At 35.0% G+C, this 21,138-nt stretch overlaps 1 protein-coding gene across 1 annotated transcript in view; it reads left to right on the top strand.

Annotated features, from left to right (window-relative positions):
* LOC132546153 (transcription initiation factor TFIID subunit 1-like) overlaps window positions 1-15,591 on the top strand; it is a 33,213-nt gene extending 17,622 nt beyond the window's left edge. The window contains 18 exon segments of the mRNA XM_060209859.1: window positions 364-480; window positions 2,003-2,139; window positions 2,374-2,433; window positions 2,934-3,045; window positions 4,021-4,226; window positions 4,664-4,772; window positions 5,057-5,155; window positions 5,712-5,804; window positions 6,173-6,257; window positions 9,426-9,493; window positions 9,862-9,981; window positions 10,279-10,371; window positions 10,944-11,096; window positions 11,518-11,644; window positions 12,462-12,589; window positions 13,269-13,400; window positions 13,793-13,883; window positions 14,249-15,591. Coding sequence (XP_060065842.1) covers window positions 364-480; window positions 2,003-2,139; window positions 2,374-2,433; window positions 2,934-3,045; window positions 4,021-4,226; window positions 4,664-4,772; window positions 5,057-5,155; window positions 5,712-5,804; window positions 6,173-6,257; window positions 9,426-9,493; window positions 9,862-9,981; window positions 10,279-10,371; window positions 10,944-11,096; window positions 11,518-11,644; window positions 12,462-12,589; window positions 13,269-13,400; window positions 13,793-13,883; window positions 14,249-14,586 — 2,268 coding nt within the window. The 3' untranslated portion in view covers window positions 14,587-15,591.
* Window positions 15,592-21,138: the final 5,547 nt, after the last annotated feature.

The following is a 21,138-nucleotide window of genomic DNA, read 5'->3' as shown; positions in this document are numbered from 1 at the left end:
TTAACCAGATAACTGATTGCTCAAAGTAACTGTAACTACATTACTTGTAGTCTATACTTCAGAATATTATTCAAGGTTAAGAATTGAAGATTTCTAATATTTCTAGCTAATTTTGATTGAAGTTTTGCAAGTAGAATAACAAATCACCAAATACTGTATATTTGACCAATAATTGTGATGGAGAATATAGAATATAAAATGGAAAAAGATAGTGTTACTTCTAATTGCACTGGTTGGTGGCCCTAACAACCTTTTATGGGTTGACGGGCTGTTAAGAACATAATAAAATTTCTAATTGAATATTCCTGGATTAATTATGTAAAGGTTGTATGGGCACCACCTGATATTATGGTTTGTTTATAGCTGAGCCATGAGAGAGAAGAGGCAGAGAGACGAGAACTACACAAGATGATGTTGATGGGTGAAGACAGCAAGGACAAGGGTAAACAAAAGGAAGAAGATATCAACGCAGCCAACATGGTTTGTAGTGGCCTCGGTACTGTTAACCTGTATTTTTATAGAATTGTAACATGACGGCCATCATGGTTTGTAGTGGCCTCGGTACTGTTAACCTGTATTTTTATAGAATTGTAACATCACAGCCATCATGGTGTGTAGTGGCCTCAGTACTATTAACCTGTATTTTTATAGAATTGTAACATCACAGCCAACATGGTGTGTAGTGGCCTCAGTACTGTTAACCTGTATTTTTATAGAATTGTAACATCACAGCCATCATGGTGTGTAGTGGCCTCGGTACTGTTAACCTGTATTTTTATAGAATTGTAACATCACGGCCATCATGGTGTGTAGTGGCCTCAGTACTATTAACCTGTATTTTTATAGAATTGTAACATTACAGCCATCATGGTGTGTAGTTGCCTCAGTACTATTAACCTGTATTTTTATAGAATTGTAACATGACGGCCAACATGGTGTGTAGTGGCCTCAGTACTGTTAACCTGTATTTTTATAGAATTGTAACATGACGGCCATCATGGTTTGTAGTGGCCTCAGTACTGTTAACCTGTATTTTTATAGAATTGTAACATCACAGCCATCATGGTGTGTAGTGGCCTCAGTACTATTAACCTTTATTTTTATAGAATTGTAACATGACGGCCATCATGGTTTGTAGTGGCCTCAGTACTGTTAACCTGTATTTTTATAGAATTGTAACATCACAGCCATCATGGTGTGTAGTGGCCTCAGTACTATTAACCTTTATTTTTATAGAATTGTAACATCACAGCCAACATGGTGTGTAGTGGCCTCAGTACTATTAACCTGTATTTTTATAGAATTGTAACATCACAGCCATCATGGTGTGTAGTGGCCTCAGTACTATTAACCTGTATTTTTATAGAATTGTAACATCACGGCCATCATGGTGTGTAGTGGCCTCAGTACTATTAACCTGTGTTGTAGTGGATGTTTGTCAACCTGTATTTAATACATCTTTATAGAATTATAACATCATGGCCATCATGTACATCAGACTTACATCATCACCTGCATTATTTTTACCCCTGGTACTGTAAATCTCAAAAGTTTTATTCAGTGTTCCTAATATTGATATATGTATATGCTGGACATACTGTTGTGAGATGTCTCCATTACAAACAGCTTTTTGTAGGAAGGATTAGGATTCCATTACTTTAAATATATTTAAATACATATGACATCCAGAATAATAATAGCCAGTATGCTTAGGACGTGTCTTTAAAAGTATTTCCAGCAGGAAATCATCATTTTTTCACTCAGAGTTCATATTTAAATTGTAATTTAGTTGTTGAATATTTTTTAACATTTTCTACTTTTCCTTTCTAAAGTTGTTGAATATGTTAACAGCTTCAAATATTGCATGATGAAGAGTATTAAAATGTTCTATCATATACATATATATAAAATGTTATAATATAATGTTTGTGTGCTACATAGAAAGTAATTGACAATACATATGGAGACATTACCCCAGTTTAATGCTTTCCTGATTTTTCAGGCTGGTCGCAAATTGAAGATTACTAGAACATTTAGAAATGATGAAGGAAAGGAATACACGAGGACAGAATGGGTGTTAAAGCCAGCTGTGATTGACACTTATGTTAGGATTCGGGAGAAAAAGGACCCGTCATTTATGTAGGTCACTTAGAATCGACTACATCTCGCCTTAATAAAAATCCTAAATATCCTACATGTCTGTCAATTATCTAGAAGCTTGAACAGTTCACACATCTCTTAGTCGTTGAGAAACACTGTTTATCTTGAAAGCTTTGTATAAGATATTCAATGAAATCACATGTGCCTTAGACCACAAGATGGGGGTATTTCTAAAGATGTATATGAGCACATTCTTCTTGTTTTTCTTTCCAGTAAAAATTTTGCCGCTATGGATGATTCTATGAAGGAGGATATGAGGAGAGAGAAAAGAAGGTTTGTATAATACAAGACCAGCGCACATTGGGGATAGAAATAGCATGGTCTTAACATTTTTGGATTGTGATTCATATATCCTCTGTTAATATCTGGACTTTCATTTTGATTAAAAATTCTCTTTCATATCCATTTTCTGAAGCAACAACCAGAGTAATTATATCATGATTTATTTAACACAGATGAACTAAAAAAGTGAAGAGATTAAACAGTTCAGTTAGAATAGAATTTGTTTTTGAAAATTCCTTGTAGGATAGGTATTAGGATGATATTTAGTGGTACATGTTGGGGCCCTAAGGTTACATTTGCTGAAAAAGCAAACAACTTTTGTATGTAATTTTTTTTTTCGTATTTAAGGACGAAATGTTAAGGACAAGATCTCTATTACATGAATTATTTTCAAAAAGAGCAAAAGAGGAGGCATTCATTTCCTAGGAACTTCTTCCTGTTTAAAATTTTTATCAAAGCTACAATAAAACATTTTATTGTTTCTATTTCAGACTACAAGAGCGTCTGAGGAGGATAAAGAGAAACGAAGAAAGAGAGAAATTTGCTCCACCCCCCATAAAGAAAAAGAAAAAGCAAGAACCAATCTCTATCAAAGCCAGCAAGGTAAATAACCACTGATCAGACAATAAACCCGGGGACTGACACTCAGAATAGTGAAATAGCATTTGTTGGTAATGCTAATGAACAGCCGTGATATTACCAAGCATGGGCTAATTGCTTGATAGCTCTTTTGATCCATCATAGATCTCTGCTTAAGGTCATTTTAAAGTTCTTTGGTTAGTTTATTAGATAAAGTTGTTGTAAGTGTTCTTTCCATACTCAAGAAGATATAAGGTTGTTTTTGTTGACGCTGTTTGACCATATTACTTCCTAAGAGGTCTGATGTGTAACCATGAAAAAAAATTTAATGCTGCGTTAGTCTTTTTTTGTAGTCTTAACCACTATGAATGTTTTACTTGGTATAAAAATGTATATTGGTGATGTTATATAAATCCTTATATGTATTTTTACCTGTTGGCATCTGTTTTTGTTGTTGTTTATGTAAAATGTTCATGATTTTGACTTCTTCCCTGAAGCCAAATAAATGCAGTCAGATTCATTGTGAAGACTCATTAGGGATATGTAGCATTTCTGCTATTTTCTTGATTCAAAATGGATTCCTTCAAGCTTTCAGTTTTATATAGGAATAAAGAATGATTGAACTTCTGCAAATTAAAGTATTGGTAAGAATGATTTGGTTCACATGTTAGACTTCAAAAATAGTGATATGATCAATTTTTCGAGTATTTTCAAAAAATGTCTCTTAGACATTATGAAGTACCTAAAGGTAAAAAACATCATATTTTTCATTTTATGTACTTTTGATCTTGCCAGAAAATCTTACCATAGAACTTTTTTTTTCATAGATTTAAACATATTTTTGTAAATGTTTTCAGATGTGTCTTTCTGACAATGATCTGTACACCAAAATGACAAACTGACATAATTTTTCTTTTGACAGTTTTAATGAGTGATCCTATAGGCAAATGGACCTCTTTGGTAAGACATAGCTCATTATTGGTATTTTACTGTTGACAGTTAAAGTGTGGTGCATGTGGACAGATTGGTCACATGAGGACCAATAAAGAATGTCCAAACTACAACAAAGTGGGTAATGTGGCCCCTGTTCAGGTGGCCATGACGCAAGAAGAGGAAGAAGAAGAGGAAAAGAATCTCCTGGTGGACAACGATCTCATTAACGTGGAGGGCACTAAAATCAAGTTTTCTAAGAACCTTGTGGAGCAGTAAGAACTTCTATGTCAAAATTGTTTTAATTCAATGATTGGATATTTTATTAATTTGTTTTCAGAAGTAGCACATGTAGAGTTAAATTCTGCAAGTTTGGCGAGTTTAAATTTCAATTTTGTCGAAATTTGAAAATAAATGGTATCATAGATGTTGATATATTTAAACATGGATGTTTTAAATACCCCATTTATGATGGTTCCAGAGATTCTTGGGTAGCGGTCAGCCTATCGCACATTGATTTAGCTTCAATGTTTGACATTAGTACACTATAGTAAGGATATATTTAGATAATTTAATACTGGTACAATGTACTGTTTCCTCAGACTGTACTTCAGTTTTTCACAATTTTCATTTTGAATAGAAGTTATCCTGAATTTTAATGCATTAAAACAAAAGTACCCCTGATAATTGTTCATGAAAATCTTTATTTTAGTGCCGAACAAGTGAAGAGAAAGTCCCTCTTGCTCAAGTTCCCAAAGCAGGCTTTCAAACCAGAGAAAAAGAAACGCGTTGGATCCGTCATACATTGTGATTACTTGAAGGTATCACCATTTAAAATTGTCATTGAAGTAATGTAAGGGGAAAACAGTGTACACTCATTTTGGAATAATAACTCAAATTACAAAACATGCTTTGATGAAGGTCACTGAGCTTGTTATTTGGTATCAAATGATTTTTGTTTCTGATGTTTAAACAAATAAAGAAACAATGTTGTAGTTAGAGGTAGAAAATTAACATCTGGTTTGGAAGATTTCTATGAAGATTTTCACTTTGTGTATCTCTGTGGTTTAAGGTATTTTTTGAATGTCTGGAATTTTAATTTCAGAAGCCTAAGCAGACATCAAATCGAAGACGCACTGATCCTATAGTAACCCTATCTACTGTGTTAGAGAGTGTACTTAATGAGATGAGAGATCTGCCAAATGTAAGTATTTGTCTTCATCACATCTAACCTGTAGTTATAGACCCTACATTATCACAGCATAGCTATCAGAATTGGGTGAAAAGAGATGATAAAAAGTCCACCATGAAAGAGTTGACCTTTAGAGGAGTTTAAGGAGGCGTGTTAGGTTATGTACTATATGTGTTATGTGTTGTCTTCTTCAGATTTGTTTGATTAGGGCATCAGTTGTGTTACATGACAGAACTTCAAATTTCAAGCCAGAGAAGTTCAGTGGTTACTGTGAAGAAAGCAAAATGAATAATTATAAATAAATAAGATGTCTTTGATAAGTTCAGATTTTTATCCATCCTTGTTCATTATAATATAAAGAAATAAAAAAAAACAGGACAAAGGTGATGAAAATTTATCTTGATTTAAAAAATAATGTACTTATTTTTTCGAGGAATGATGTGTTAATATCAATAACTTTGTGTTTGTGTCCTGATCGGGGTAGGGTGTAGGGGATTTGTCTGTATCTGCTCTCTTCATGTTGTGATGTATTGTGTATATTGTGATAGCACCACTTTTGTGTATACAGGCACAGCCGTTTCTATTCCCTGTCAGTACTAAAGAGGTACCAGACTACTATAGGGTTGTTAAAATTCCAATGGATCTGCAGACCATCAGAGAGGTAAGCAATAGAAAAAGTAGACTAAAAATTCAACAATAACATCAGGCTGTGTGGAGATGTTGTGGAAGGTTTGTTCTGTTTTTGAATGCTTTGTTGTGTCATATTTAGAAATATTTGTTTGACATCATTATTTGAAATTGATCCTGTTTGACATTAGTATTTTAATTGGATATTCATATCCATCCCACCCTGATCAAAATTGATAGAGACAAATATGGGAATACCTAGTATGAGTTTGTTTAAAAGTTCAAAGGTCATTGTCACCATTCTTATTTGCAGAAATTTGTCAATGTTATTACTAGAATTGTTTTAACGAATGAGTATAGATGTAATTGAACTATAGAATTGTGTTTTGCTTTCATTTTTAGGGTCTCAGAAACAAAAAATACACATCCAGAGAGACATTCCTCATAGATGTTAACCAGATTCTTGAAAACAGCAAAATGTATAATGGTGAGTGTCATTCCCTTCTGTAGAGACAAAATGTGTAAAGGTGAGTGTCATTCACTTGTGTGGAGACAAAATGTATAATGGTGAGTGGCATTCACTTGTGTAGAGACAAAATGTATAATGGTGAGTGTTGTTAGCTTGTGTAGAGACAAAATGTATAATGGTGAGTGTCATTCACTTGTGTAGAGACAAAATGTATAATGGTGAGTGTCATTCACTTGTGTAGAGACAAAATGTGTAATGGTGAGTGTCATTCACATGTGTACAGACAAAATGTATAATGGTGAGTGTCATTCACATGTGTACAGACAAAATGTATAATGGTGAGTGTCATTCACTTGTGTGGAGACAAAATGTATAATGGTGAGTGTCATTCACTTGTGTAGAGACAAAATGTATAATGGTGAGTGTCATTCACTTGTGTGGAGACAAAATGTATAATGGTGAGTGTCATTCACTTGTCTAGAGACAAAATGTATAATGGTGAGTGTCATTCACTTGTCTAGAGACAAAATGTATAATGGTGAGTGTCATTCACTTGTGTAGAGACAAAATGTATAATGGTGAGTGTCATTCACTTGTGTAGAGACAAAATGTATAATGGTGAGTGTCATTCACATGTGTACAGACAAAATGTATAATGGTGAGTGTCATTCACTTGTGTAGAGACAAAATGTATAATGGTGAGTGTCATTCACTTGTGTAGAGACAAAATGTGTGTATTCACTTGTGTAGACAAAATGTATAATGGTGAGTGTCATTCACTGTGTGTAGAGTGTCATTCAAAATGTATAATGGTGAGTGTCATTCACTTGTGTAGAGACAAAATGTATAATGGTGAGTGTCATTCACTTGTGTAGAGACAAAATGTATAATGGTGAGTGTCATTCACTTGTGTAGAGACAAAATGTATAATGGTGAGTGTCATTCCCTTGTGTAGAGACAAAATGTATAATGGTGAGTGTCGTTAGCTTGTGTAGAGACAAAATGTATAATGGTGAGTGTCATTCACTTGTGTAGAGACAAAATGTATAATGGTGAGTGTCGTTAGCTTGTGTAGAGACAAAATGTATAATAGTGAGTGTCATTCACTTGTGTAGAGACAAAATGTATAATGGTGAGTGTCATTCACATGTGTACAGACAAAATGTATAATGGTGAGTGTCATTCACTTGTGTAGAGACAAAATGTATAATGGTGAGTGTCATTCACTTGTGTAGAGACAAAATGTATAATGGTGAGTGTCATTCACATGTGTACAGGTGAGTAAGAGACAAAATGTATAATGGTGAGTGTCATTCACATGTGTAGAGACAAAATGTATAATAGTGAGTGTCATTCACATGTGTACAGACAAAATGTGTAATGGTGAGTGTCATTCACTTGTGTAGAGACAAAATGTATAATGGTGAGTGTCATTCACTTGTGTAGAGACAAAATGTATAATGGTGAGTGTCATTCACTTGTGTAGAGACAAAATGTATAATGGTGAGTGTCATTCACTTGTGTGGAGACAAAATGTATAATGGTGAGTGTCATTCACTTGTCTAGAGACAAAATGTATAATGGTGAGTGTCATTCACTGTGTAGTGTATAATGGTGAGTGTCATTCACTTGTGTAGTGTAGACAAAATGTATAATGGTGAGTGTCATTCACATGTGTACAGACAAAATGTATAATGGTGAGTGTCATTCACTTGTGTAGAGACAAAATGTATAATAGTGAGTGTCATTCACTTGTGTAGAGACAAAATGTATAATAGTGAGTGTCATTCACTTGTGTAGAGACAAAATGTGTAATGGTGAGTGTCATTCACATGTGTACAGACAAAATGTATAATGGTGAGTGTCATTCACTTGTGTAGAGACAAAATGTATAATGGTGAGTGTCATTCACTTGTGTAGAGACAAAATGTATAATGGTGAGTGTCATTCACTTGTGTAGTGTAATGTATAATGGTGAGTGTCATTCACTTGTGTAGAGACAAAATGTATAATGGTGAGTGTCATTCACTTGTGTAGAGACAAAATGTATAATGGTGAGTGTCATTCACTTGTGTAGAGACAAAATGTATAATGGTGAGTGTCATTCACATGTGTACAGACAAAATGTATAATGGTGAGTGTCATTCACTTGTGTAGAGACAAAATGTATAATGGTGAGTGTCATTCACTTGTGTAGAGACAAAATGTATAATGGTGAGTGTCATTCACTTGTGTAGAGACAAAATGTATAATGGTGAGTGTCATTCACTTGTGTAGAGACAAAATGTATAATGGTGAGTGTCATTCACTTGTGTAGAGACAAAATGTATAATGGTGAGTGTCGTTAGCTTGTGTAGAGACAAAATGTATAATGGTGAGTGTCATTCACTTGTGTAGAGACAAAATGTATAATGGTGAGTGTCATTCACTTGTGTAGAGACAAAATGTGTAATGGTGAGTTTCATTCACTTGTGTACAGACAAAATGTGTAATGGTGTCATTCCCTTGTGTAGAGACAAAATGTATAATGGTGAGTGTCATTCCCTTGTGTGGAGACAAACACTTAAGCAGTCCTCTATCTTCTTGGTGAGTTGCTGCACACTCTGTGGCAACGATAGGGTTAGTGATATACATTGATATTAAACTGAACTTTAACTTGCAAGCTGGCCTCCTAAGCCATTTAAAAGAGGCCAAGTAGGAAAAATAACTCTTAAGAACAGACTAGACAAGACTCTTGAGCTATATAGGCTAGTCCAAGAAGAAAACTAACTAGACTCCCGTGTGATTAAAAGGAAGTTTAATTGGATTAAAGTCCCAAAGTGATTTAAGAGCACTAGAGCAGCCTCAGACCAGGGACAAGTAAGAAAACTGACTATTGCAGGATTTAAAAGCTGGCTAGACATGATTGAGATTCTTAATGTTAAAATATAAATACTGATAAGTGATTGTAATTATTCTTATTTACTGATAAACTACTTTTCTACAACCAAAAATACATTACTACCTTCTTATAAAAGAAATTTTATGATATTTGGAGACATATACATTGTATAGCTAGAATGAAAAATTTTAATCAACATTCAGTTATTTGATATGTAATCGTACACCTAAGTTAATAATTTATGAAGTAGTTTATCTGGATAAAATACAATCCATACCTAAAATCTTATCCATTTTTTTTCTCAGGTGCGAAAAGTGCTTTGACGTTGACTGCCCAACAGTTGCTGAACCTGTGTCTGAAGCGATTTGCTGAGGTAGGTGATAACACTAAAATTCCTCAATATGAGTGGATGTGTATCTTGTTAATAGTTGACGTGTATCTGGTTCAAAGATGATGTATATCTTGTTCAGAGTTGATGCGTGTTTGGTTCATAGTTGACATTTATCTGGTTCAAAGTTGATGTGTTTCTGGTTCATACTTGACAAATATCTGGTTCAGAGTTAATGTGTATTTGGTTCAGAGTAGATGTGTATTTGGTTCAAACTCAGCAAATGAAAGGTTGTAAAATGTCTAGTCACTCCTTATTACATATTGTGATGTATTTGTAAATATGTTATGATGTACATGGTATATTTTGTTATGGTGTGTGTATCTATGTAGTGTTTTATTTTTCCTTTTCAGAAAGAGGACAAATTGATGAGGCTCGAAAAGGCCATCAATCCTCTACTGGACGACAATGACCAAGTGGCATTCACTTTCATCCTCGAAAATATCATCGCTCAGATGAAGGCAGTAGAAAATGTAAGTTTGTTGTTTGATACGTAATTTATAAAATGCAAACACACCAGACACAATTCTGACTTCAAGTTTGGGAATATTTATGGGGAAATTTGCTAATACTGAATTTCATCTTGTGTTTTACTGACTGCAATTTTCTCTTTCTCTTTATACATTGCTGTTCACATATGATAGAGCTGAAATTAACACTTATTTATCAAAAGTTTGAATTCTTGTATAGAATTGCATTGATTTTGATATGATTTGAATCATAACACCCAGTTATTGTTGTACTGAGCTGTGACGTCTCGTTTTGTTTAGTCCTGGCCATTCCATGCTCCTGTGAATAAGAAGTTTGTTAAGGATTACTATGAAGTCATTCCACATCCAATGGACCTCGGAACACTCCTCAAGGTAAAATAAAAAAAAAAAAAGGTCAAATTATGTAAAAGATTAAAAAGTTCAAACTTTTGAATCATTCATATTTAGGCTAGACCAATTAAAGTGTTGTTTCTTTAAAAAAACTTGATATCAACAGTGGTAAGTGAAACACTGATACATGTATTTCTGAGTTATTTAAATGGGGGAAAGTTGATAGAGGAGAAAAATGGAAAATGTACTTTGTGTTGGTTACCAGGAAAGGAGAATAAAGCTGAACAAAACACCGAAGTTTTTGATATGAAAATGTACTTTGTGTTGGTTACCAGGAAAGGAGAATAAAGCTGAACAAAACACCAAAGTTTTTGATATGTATCATGTTTACCTTGTAGCCATGGCAATGCTATCCTTCTAATTTGCAAAGTGTAAATGAATGTATAAACAAAAAGTATTTAGCTTTACATGTTTTGGTTCAGCACATAGAAATTTTAAACTTTGTTCCTATCACAAGTGATTTTCAAGAAAGTCATTCATCATATATTCATATTTGCAATAAAATCATGTATATTTATATATATATATATATTTATGTCCTTTTTGTCTTCCAGAAAGTCCAAGCTCACAAGTACCAGACACGGGAATCATTCTTGGAAGATTGTGATCTCATACCAATCAACTGCAGCAAATACAACGGAAAAGACAGCCCACTTACAGAAACTGCCTTCAGAATGGTGGATATCTGTAAACAGGCACTGGCTCAGGTAGAGTAACTCATTACTGTATGTCATAGAAACAGGATGACTGTAAGCAGGCTGTTGAAAGGTTTCTTAAGCCGCTTTCATGTGCTGAGGGTTGAATCCTGAAAAGAAATCAACAGATACAGGTCGGAACCAAGGCTGGCCTGTTGAATATTGGGCGCATTCACTTTAAGGGGCCAGCTATACTTGTGCAAAACTATTGACTGTTTTCAAACTTTCTACATGATGTAGGTCACAGTTACAAGAAGTGAGAAATTTGTTAACATATTAAGTAGACAGCAGAGAGATAAGTATTGATAAATGTTCTATCAGTGTATGTGATAATGGTCATTTAGAAAACTATAATATAGGCCATATCGGTTCCAGTGCAATATTGTTTTCATACATTGTACTGTGAGTTCATTACTACTTCTCACTTTTATAGAATGAAGAGCACCTGATCCAGCTGGAGGCTGATATTCGAGCTGCTCAGGAAGCTGCTTTAGAGGCTGTGGAGACTGACAGTATCATGACAGGCACATCAGCCAATCCTGATGACTACAGCCTGTTGGGTAGGTTTTCTAACCTTTTGATTCCCCTCCTATCTTAAACTGTTCCACTTCACACAATTTTCCTTCAACCCTCTTCTACTCTCATCCTTTGCTCCTACTCACTCCACTTTCTTCTTCCCTTTTCATTACCAACTACCTTCTCCATACTCTCTTTCCATCTATTTTCTCCTACCTTCTCCATACTCTCTTTCCATCCATTTCCTACTACCTTCTCCATACTCTCTTTCCAACTATTTTCTCCTACCTTCTCCATACTCTCTTTCCATCTATTTTCTCCTACCTTCTCCATACTCTCTTTCCATCTATTTTCTCCTACCTTCTCCATACTCTCTTTCCATCCATTTCCTAATATGTTCTCCGTGCTCTCTTTCTATCCATTTCCTCCTACCTTCTCCATACCCTTTTTCCCTCCATTTTCTCCTACCCTCTCCTACCCTCTCCATTTTTGCCATCCCTCTACATTTCCATCTTCCCTCTCCATTTCCTCTTGTCCTCTCCATTTCTATCTTCCCTCTCCATTTCCTCTTGTCCTCTCCATTTTCTCTTGTCCTCTCCATTTCCTCTTAGCCTCATCATTTCCTCCTTCCCCCTTTATTTCTCTCTCGTTTTCTCTAACCCTACTCTATAAGTCTGTATAACTCCACAGTGATTACAAGTGGTACAGTCAATAGCTGCTAGTCTGATTTGTCAGACTCACATCTCTCATTCTTTACTTACTAATGTGCATCTTAAGGATGATAAACAAATAGCTGATTCTAACACATTTATCTAAACTCATTGGTTTAGGTTATTGAGAAATACCTTCACTGGTTTGTAGGTATGGACAATGAGAGTATGGATGAGGGGAACAGTTTGGGGACATCAAGAGAAAACATCACCATAGCAGAGGACAATAGCAGTCCATCAAAACGCTGGGCGGGAGACGACTCTGGCATGTCTGGAGGGGTAAGACTGTTCAGTATTTAAATATTTTTTCAAGCATTGATACAATTTTCTGTCTTACTTAGCTTGTTTATATAAACAGCCTGAAAACCTAGCTTTAGGAGAAGCTATTCTTATTTGTGTTTACTTTTCAGAAGTCTTAGTGTTAATCTTGTTTTTGTTCACATTTTTCCTAGTTTTCTTGAATCTAAGTTTGGACTATGTTTGCATGTTGGTATTTTCGTGCTGTTTTTTTCTACTTGTCAGAATGATGATGAGGGAGTTTATACATGACAATATCTTATAACTATAGTTTTGATACGACCACCAAGTTCAATAATATTTTCTTTGAAGTATGGAAGGTCAGAATACTTGTAAAATTAGGTTTGAATAAAAAATCTTAGGTTAAAGTCTTTTTCAGGAGTTGATACATAATGTCAAGAATCTACTGGAAATTCTGTTCATTTTTTTATTGCTCTGGTCATTTATGATCTCACCAGTGTCCATGGCATTGTTAGGTATATCAGTGAGATTTTCTTTCAGTTATTTTACAAAATGACCTATGTTAATCTGGGCTGTATTTTGCACTAATCAAGTCTGGGGCTGTTTGTTTAAGAATCTGACCTCTGCTAATTCAATAGGCACTGTAGATAGCATTCTACTGGTGGAAGAAACGGTTTATAATGTTACTGCTATATTGTAGGCAGTGCCAGAGGAGTATGACTCCGAGTTTGTAGATGTGGAGGGAGATGAAGAAGGCGATGTTGAAGGAGATGAAGATAATGCTGTGGACATGAGCTTTAGTCAGCAGAGCAGTGACCAAACATCGGACCAGGTACATTACTGCTGAAGTTAATCGGTTCTTTTTCTAGATTTCATTTTGGTTTCCAATACATAATCTATCTTCACAGCTACTACCTTTCTTCACTTCTTAATCACTAAATTTTACTGGAATTGATACAAGGTGTGCATAATACTAGATTGTTTATTGAAACAGTTTCATATAGATGATTGGTTAGATAGGAGAGTAATGTTCAACATGTATATCAGAAATCTTTTCATGTAGATAGACCAGTTTAGTTTATCTATAATGTGATAGTAACTTAACGAAACATTTCTGATAATATTGATTTTCATGGTTAGTTTTTCTTTTGAATGTTTTAATGTCTCTATTGAATTTTACTGAATTAAATGGAATTGATTACCTGCTTACTACTTGTTGCCTAGGTGATGAACACCACAGGTGAGGTGGACGAGTCATTGGCACAGGACCTACAACTTACACCTGAAAATTCCGACAATGAGGACCAAGTGATAGGTGGGTTAAGGGTGTAACAAAAGACAGTGGAGATTGTCCTTTTTTTGTGGTTATAATTTACCAATATAAAGATTGTGATTCAGAAAAATTGTTGAAAGACTAAACTGATTGTAAAAGACATGGATTTATTAATATAGAACATGGATTCTTTGGATGTTATTTGCTGCAGTGGAAAGTTATAACATTTGTTTTAATTTGATCCAGTATCAAAATAATTCAAAGAATTCTGTTGTAAAACCAAGAGGTGTTTAATGTAGTAGTGGTGTACTGTCAACTTTTACCCAGTTTGAGGTTTCGGCAGTGATGTTTACTGTAAGAAATTAACTTTACATGTACATTATATGGTGTTTACCATTGTTTTTTAGGTAAGCAAAGTGATAGTGAAGAGGAAGGCGACACAAGCATGGACATGCAGACATATGGGGATGGGCAACAATACTATGATGGTACTGCCCAGTCTTACCTGGCCCCACCTCCTCAGGATGTTGATGAAAATAGCTTTGACCCCTCCGACTTCTTCATGCATAGTGCTCTTGCCAGCGAGGCTGCTGCTCAACATGTGATGGAAAACAAAGAGGGTAACGATATTAATATGGACCTGCAGGTCTCGGAGTCTGAGGAAAGTGACGCCGACCAGGAGGGAGCAGAACAGGGGGAAGACCAATCCAATGATGGCTTTGATATAGATGAATTCCTACAGTGATTTTAGGAAAGTTGGGATGAATATATGATCATCATTTTGATATCGACGTGTCTTAGTTACTTTGTCTGGATGGCTCAAGGTCACCAACCAGATACTCATTACAGAAACATTTTCTGCTGCGATGAAAGGTCAGGTGTTGCCCTTAAAAAATGTACCCGTCTGATATCAGATGTTACACAGCTGACAGTATTTTAGTGCTAGAGAACATGTTTAAGTTATACTCCACATATTGTTGGGTACAAATGATCAGTGGCCATCACTACAGTTTCTCGATCATAACATTGAACAACTCATCAATCATGTGATCATTTTATCATCAAAATATTATTTATTTTTACCTGAATCATGATAATTTGTACTTTTCAGGTGGTTATTTTGATTATTCTGAGATAAAATTTCGGGTAAATCTATCTGACAACAAAGACACTCTCATTATTGGTCTGTTTATAATCATCTCACAATATTTTTATCTTTATATTTTTGACCAATCACAGTAGAGCATATCTTTACTCCTGTGTCACTTCCTTTTGAACTAACTGATTAACATGACAATGTTACTCAGACATCATGAGGCAAGTCATGGTAATAAGTGTACTCTAATGCCTTCGTGGCTGGTAGACACAGACAGCAATTTCAGAAGATGTGATATTCTTCTTTTCAAATTTGTGGATATGTGTATAAAATACCAATGAGTGATATGTATGAGTGTACAGGTGTCCATGTAAATGTTTGTGACTGTATCTTCTCCTATTTGATGTTGGTATAGTTACTTTGGCTGGTACAAATCGTTATGTAGAATGAGACTTACTGGAGAACTTGTTAGAAATGGAGATTAGGTGAGATTTGAGTGAGATGAGATGGACAACTTGTCCTAAATAAGGGATGTACTAGATGTTTGAGTGAGATGAGAACTTGTCTAGGATGTCCATGAAACATCAATGTATAGTGACTGAAAGGGTTACGTGTGAAGTTGGATAGAAATAAAATCAAACAGCTGAAATTTTGTAGATTTTGTTTTGTTTTGTATACTTAGTGGTGTATTAATTGGAAATAGTGGAACATCCATAGCTCCGCATAAATATGTAGACCAAACTCACTCATATCCTTAGTTCAGCATAAATATGTAGACCAAACGCACTCATATCCTTAGCTCAGCATAAATATGTAGACCAAACGCACTCATATCCTTAGCTCAGCATAAATATGTAGACCAAACTCACTCATATCCTTAGTTCAGCATAAATATGTAGACCAAACGCACTCATATCCTTAGCTCAGCATAAATATGTAGACCAAACGCACTCATATCCTTAGCTCAGCATAAATATGTAGACCAAACTCACTCATATCCTTAGCTCTACAGAAAAGTGTAGGCTACACTCACTCATATCCTTAGCTCTACAGAAAAGTGAAGACTATATTCACACACTGCCTTAGCCCTACAGAAAAGTGTAGGTACACTCATACATATCCTTAGCTCTTCAGAAAAGTGTAGGCTACACTCACACACAGCCTTAGCTCTACAGAAAAGTGTAGCTACACTCACACACCGCCTTAGCTTTACATAGATATGTAGACCAAACTCACTCATATTCTTAGTGTAACAGAGGTCATTATTTATTTCAATGCCTCCGCTAGGAATCGAACCTGGGACCCCTGGCGTACTAGTCTGATGCTCAACCAATCGAGCTAAAGAGAAGTTCTCTCTAGCTGAGTGGTATTTTGCGGCTAGTATTTTACCAGGGTTACACACTCCCCCTCCAGGAAATAACTTGTCCTCGAGTTTCCAGGGGTTACAGCGATGCTGGTGGGGCATGGCTAAGTACAATTCCCGGGTCCCTACATGGGCGCCAATGTTACAGAGGTCATTATTTATTTCAATGCCTCTGCTAGGAATCGAACCCAGGACCCCTGGCGTACTAGTCTGACGCTCAACCAATCGAGCTAAAGAGAAAAGTTCTCTCTAGCCGAGTGGTATATTGCAGCTAGTATTTTACATTAGCTCTACAGAAAAGTGTAGCTACACTCACACACAGCCTTAGCTTTACATAAATATGTAGACCAAACTCATATCCTTAGCTCTACAGAAAAGTGTAGACTATATTCACATACAGCCTTAGCTCTACAGAAAAGTGTAGACTAAATTCACACACAGCCTTAGCTCTACATGAAAATGTAGATTAAACCACACTAACCCCTAGTAGTGTACTTTCATGAGAGATATCAAATTAAAGTTTGCGCCCCATGATGAAATATAACTTTCATTCAGCTAGAAACAGTATTCTGTTAATTACATTTTCTACACACCTTTCATTAGTGTCAATTTGATTTTGCCACTTTTGATATCTGATCTCTATTGTCTGTTATAATTACTCTTGTGGACATATATTTCTCATTTATGATGCAGATATTCAAATAACTTAACTTAAAGTAAGTAAAAACAACACATGAAATACTTATGATTTACAGTTAGGTAAATTTCCTACCATTTCACTTGGCAACCAGAGTTGTCGTCTCTGAAGGCAGCAATTCACTCTGAGAGAATTGATACTCCTTATACTGTGATCTGAGTGGTCAAAAATGAATGAACATGAAAACTTATTATTTTCACCTCATGAAAATATCACATTTTCACCATTAAACCTTATATTTCACTGTAGAAAATGAAATACATTATAGAGCGCATGTTGTTAAAAGTCCAGGTAAATCTACAGACAAGATAGAATCAGCTCAAACTAGTGATCAAAATCTAGGTTTTTAAAATGTTTAAAATGTATTTTGGCAATGGCAGAAGAAGGACTTTGCCCAAAGGCCACCTGTATGACACAAATAGCTGTCTATGAACGCCACCTGTATGGAAAAAAATCTGTGTTTGAAGGCCAACTGTATGAAACAAATATCTGTCTATGAATGCCACTTGTACAAATACTTGTGTTCTGTATACAGAAAATCTAACCAACCAACCAACCAACTTCTACGCACATTCATTCTTATTCAGGTTTTGCTTGAAAAGAAAAGAGAAGAAACATTTGATTATTCAAATGGAGATTTTATTTGGCTTTTTCATCATATTAGTTTTATGTTATTATGCATAATCATTCATCACACTTTTGATATCAGTCATCCACATATTTTCTATGTATTATTTAGACATGAAAATGAAAACCATTATGAAATTAACTTATCTAAATTTCTTCAAAATGTAATAAATTCTTTCAAAAGATAAAATGATACTTGAACAACATTTTTGATGCATGGTATAAGAAGCATTGTTATGACTAAGATAATCCAGGTAAAATTCTATTCCTTTATAAAATCAATAGTTCTTTGAGAAACTAAATATCAATTTGATTCTAGCTGCTTACTACAATAGAAATAAAATGGAATGTGATTTATATAAAGAGAATGGAAAACATAAAAAGCAAACATTATAAAAAATAGAAATAATTTTGGAATAATTTTTAAAACACAATATAACCCTACAAAATTATCAAACAGAATCTTAAACAATATATGAAAGCTTGCCAAACTTGGCTGTCACAAATCTAATGTTAAGATTTCAAAACAGTTGAACTTTCTTAGCCGAACAGCTACATGAACAAAATGTTACTTTAACACTGATTAAGGAGGTAGATATTACATGCTATCATCTGTTTCAGGTTCCTTAACTACCATGTTTCCAGGAATCACTCTTTTATGAAAATATGAATATGAAGACTACACCTTACAAATGTAGATTTCCTTGAGATATATAAAACTCCTCTCCTTTACAAACAAAACTGCCATGAAAAACAACCTTTTTTCATGCAGAGGTGGAGAGAAATTCCACAAAGGAGGTTTTCAAACAAGGTACAATTTGTAAAAGTGGGTGTTTACCTGAAGATATTAATTCTCTCACACAGCTAGGCATGATATCAGCTCAATAATGTCAAATACAACAACCTAGGTTTTCTTAATATTTTTTCAAACCTAATTTTTTGGGGAAAAAAAGAAAGAAAGAAATACCAACATGTCAACATATTTATAACCAAAAATCGAATCAAATAAAACCATAAACAAAAGAAAGATTTACAGCGAGATTCGATCCAGGTGTTCTGGAAAAGTAAGTGTCCTCTGCTTCATCAATGACAGCCGACATAAACTTTTGGAAAAATTTCTATTATAGTTAGTTGTAACCTGATTGAATCAGATTGAAATGCAAAGGTGGTCTTATTGCAGGAGAAATAAACCTATCATACACACAGGAAGATATTTTCTGCACACCTTTCTTACTCTCAGCAATTCTACACTAACAGAAATGGACAAAATTTCCTGTAAACTTTCGACAAAATTTAGGAAATGTTTCCTGGTTCAAGAAGTAAAATTTCTTTACATACAACAGGACAGAATGAAAAGGTTAGAATGACATCTGTACATACACATCTGTATATTGACATCTGTACATACAACAGTTCTGTACATACAACAGGACATGACATCTGTACTACAACAAAAAACATCTGTACATACAACAGGACAGAATGACATCTGTACATACAAGGTGACATCTGTACATACAACAGGACAGAATAACATCTGTACATACAACAGGACAGAATGACATCTGTACATACAAGAGGACAGAATGACATCTGTACATACAAGAGAACAGAATGACATCTATACATACAACAGGACAACAGGACAGAATGACATATGTACATACAACAGGACAGAATGACATTTGTACATACAACAGGACAACAGGACAGAATGACATATGTACATACAACAGGACGGAATGACATCTGTACATACAAGAGGACGGAATAACATCTGTACATACAAGAGGACAGAATGACATCTATACATACAACAGGACAACAGGACAGAATGACATATGTACATACAACAGGACAGAATGACATCTATACATACAACAGGACAACAGGACAGAATGACATATGTACATACAACAGGACAGAATGACATCTGTACATACAACAGGACAACAGGACAGAATGACATATGTACATACAACAGGACGGAATGACATCTGTACAGACAAGAGGACAGAATGACATCTGTACATACAAGAGGACAGAATGACATCTGTACATACAAGAGGACAGAATGACATCTGTACATACAAGAGGACGAAATAACATCTATACATACAACAGGACAGAATGACATCTGTACATACAACAGGACAACAGGACAGAATGACATCTGTATATACAACAGGACGGAATGACATCTGTACATACAAGAGGACAGAATGACATCTGTACATACAAGAGGACAGAATGACATCTGTACATACAAGAGGACGGAATGACATCTGTACATACAAGAGGACAGAATGACATCTGTACATACAACAGGACAGAATGACATCTGTACATACAAGAGGACAGAATGACATCTGTACATACAAGAGGACAGAATGACATCTGTACATACAAGAGGACAGAATGACATCTGTACATACAAGAGGACAGAATGACATCTGTACATACAAGAGGACAGTATGACATCTGTACATACAACAGGACAGAATGACATCTGTACATACAACAGGACAGAATGACATCTGTACATACAACAGGACAGAATGGCATCTGTACATACAACAGGACGGAATGACATTTGTACATACAACAGGACGGAATGACATCTGCACATACAACAGGACAGAATGACATCTGTACATACAATAGGACAGAATGGCATCTGTACATACAACAGGACAGAATGACATCTGTACATACAACAGGACAGAATGACATCTGTACATACAACAGGACAGAATGACATCTGTACATACAAGAGGACAGAATGACATCTGTACATACAACAGGACAGAATGACATCTGTACATACAACAGGACAGAATGACATCTGTACATACAACAGGACAGAATGACATCTGTACATACAAGAGGACAGAATGACATCTGTACATACAACAGGACGGAATGGCATCTGTACATACAACAGGACAGAATGACATCTGTACATACAACAGGACAGAATAACATCTGTACATACAACAGGACGGAATGACATCTGTACATACAAGAGGACAGAATGACATTAATACATACAATAGAATAGATTAGCTTCAGTTCACACAACAGGACGATATGAACTCAGATGAGATTCAAATACTTAGGTTAAATTTCAATAATAAGGAAACCAATTTTGACATGATTTATAAGATAATAAAAAAAAAAGACATGAAGGAATAATACAGGATGTTCTCATAAACACCATTACAGTACTCTGATTGTTTCTTATTTCAAGAGAGAATATTTTCCACCAAACTTAAAAATTATGTATGTTAGGCTATGTAGGACAAACTAAAGGGTAAAAACAATCATAATTATTTTGAAACATTTCTTAAAAAAATTAATTCAAACAAATTGTTATACATGACATAACGAATCACCGGATATTTCTGGACATGTTTTCACTGCCTAGAAATGTATGTATGGAATAGCTATAGTGTTATCTCCTCGTGGTGTTAAGCAGGTATAATAATCAACTGATGACATTTTATGAGATATT

This window comes from Ylistrum balloti, unplaced genomic scaffold (assembly GCF_031769215.1).
Source record: "Ylistrum balloti isolate Yb309-2 unplaced genomic scaffold, AGI_CSIRO_Ybal_v1 Utg369876, whole genome shotgun sequence".
In the NCBI taxonomy this organism is placed as follows: Eukaryota; Metazoa; Mollusca; class Bivalvia; order Pectinida; family Pectinidae; genus Ylistrum; species Ylistrum balloti.
Note: the sequence above shows the minus strand (reverse complement) of the source record. Positions and strands in the feature narration are given on the sequence as shown.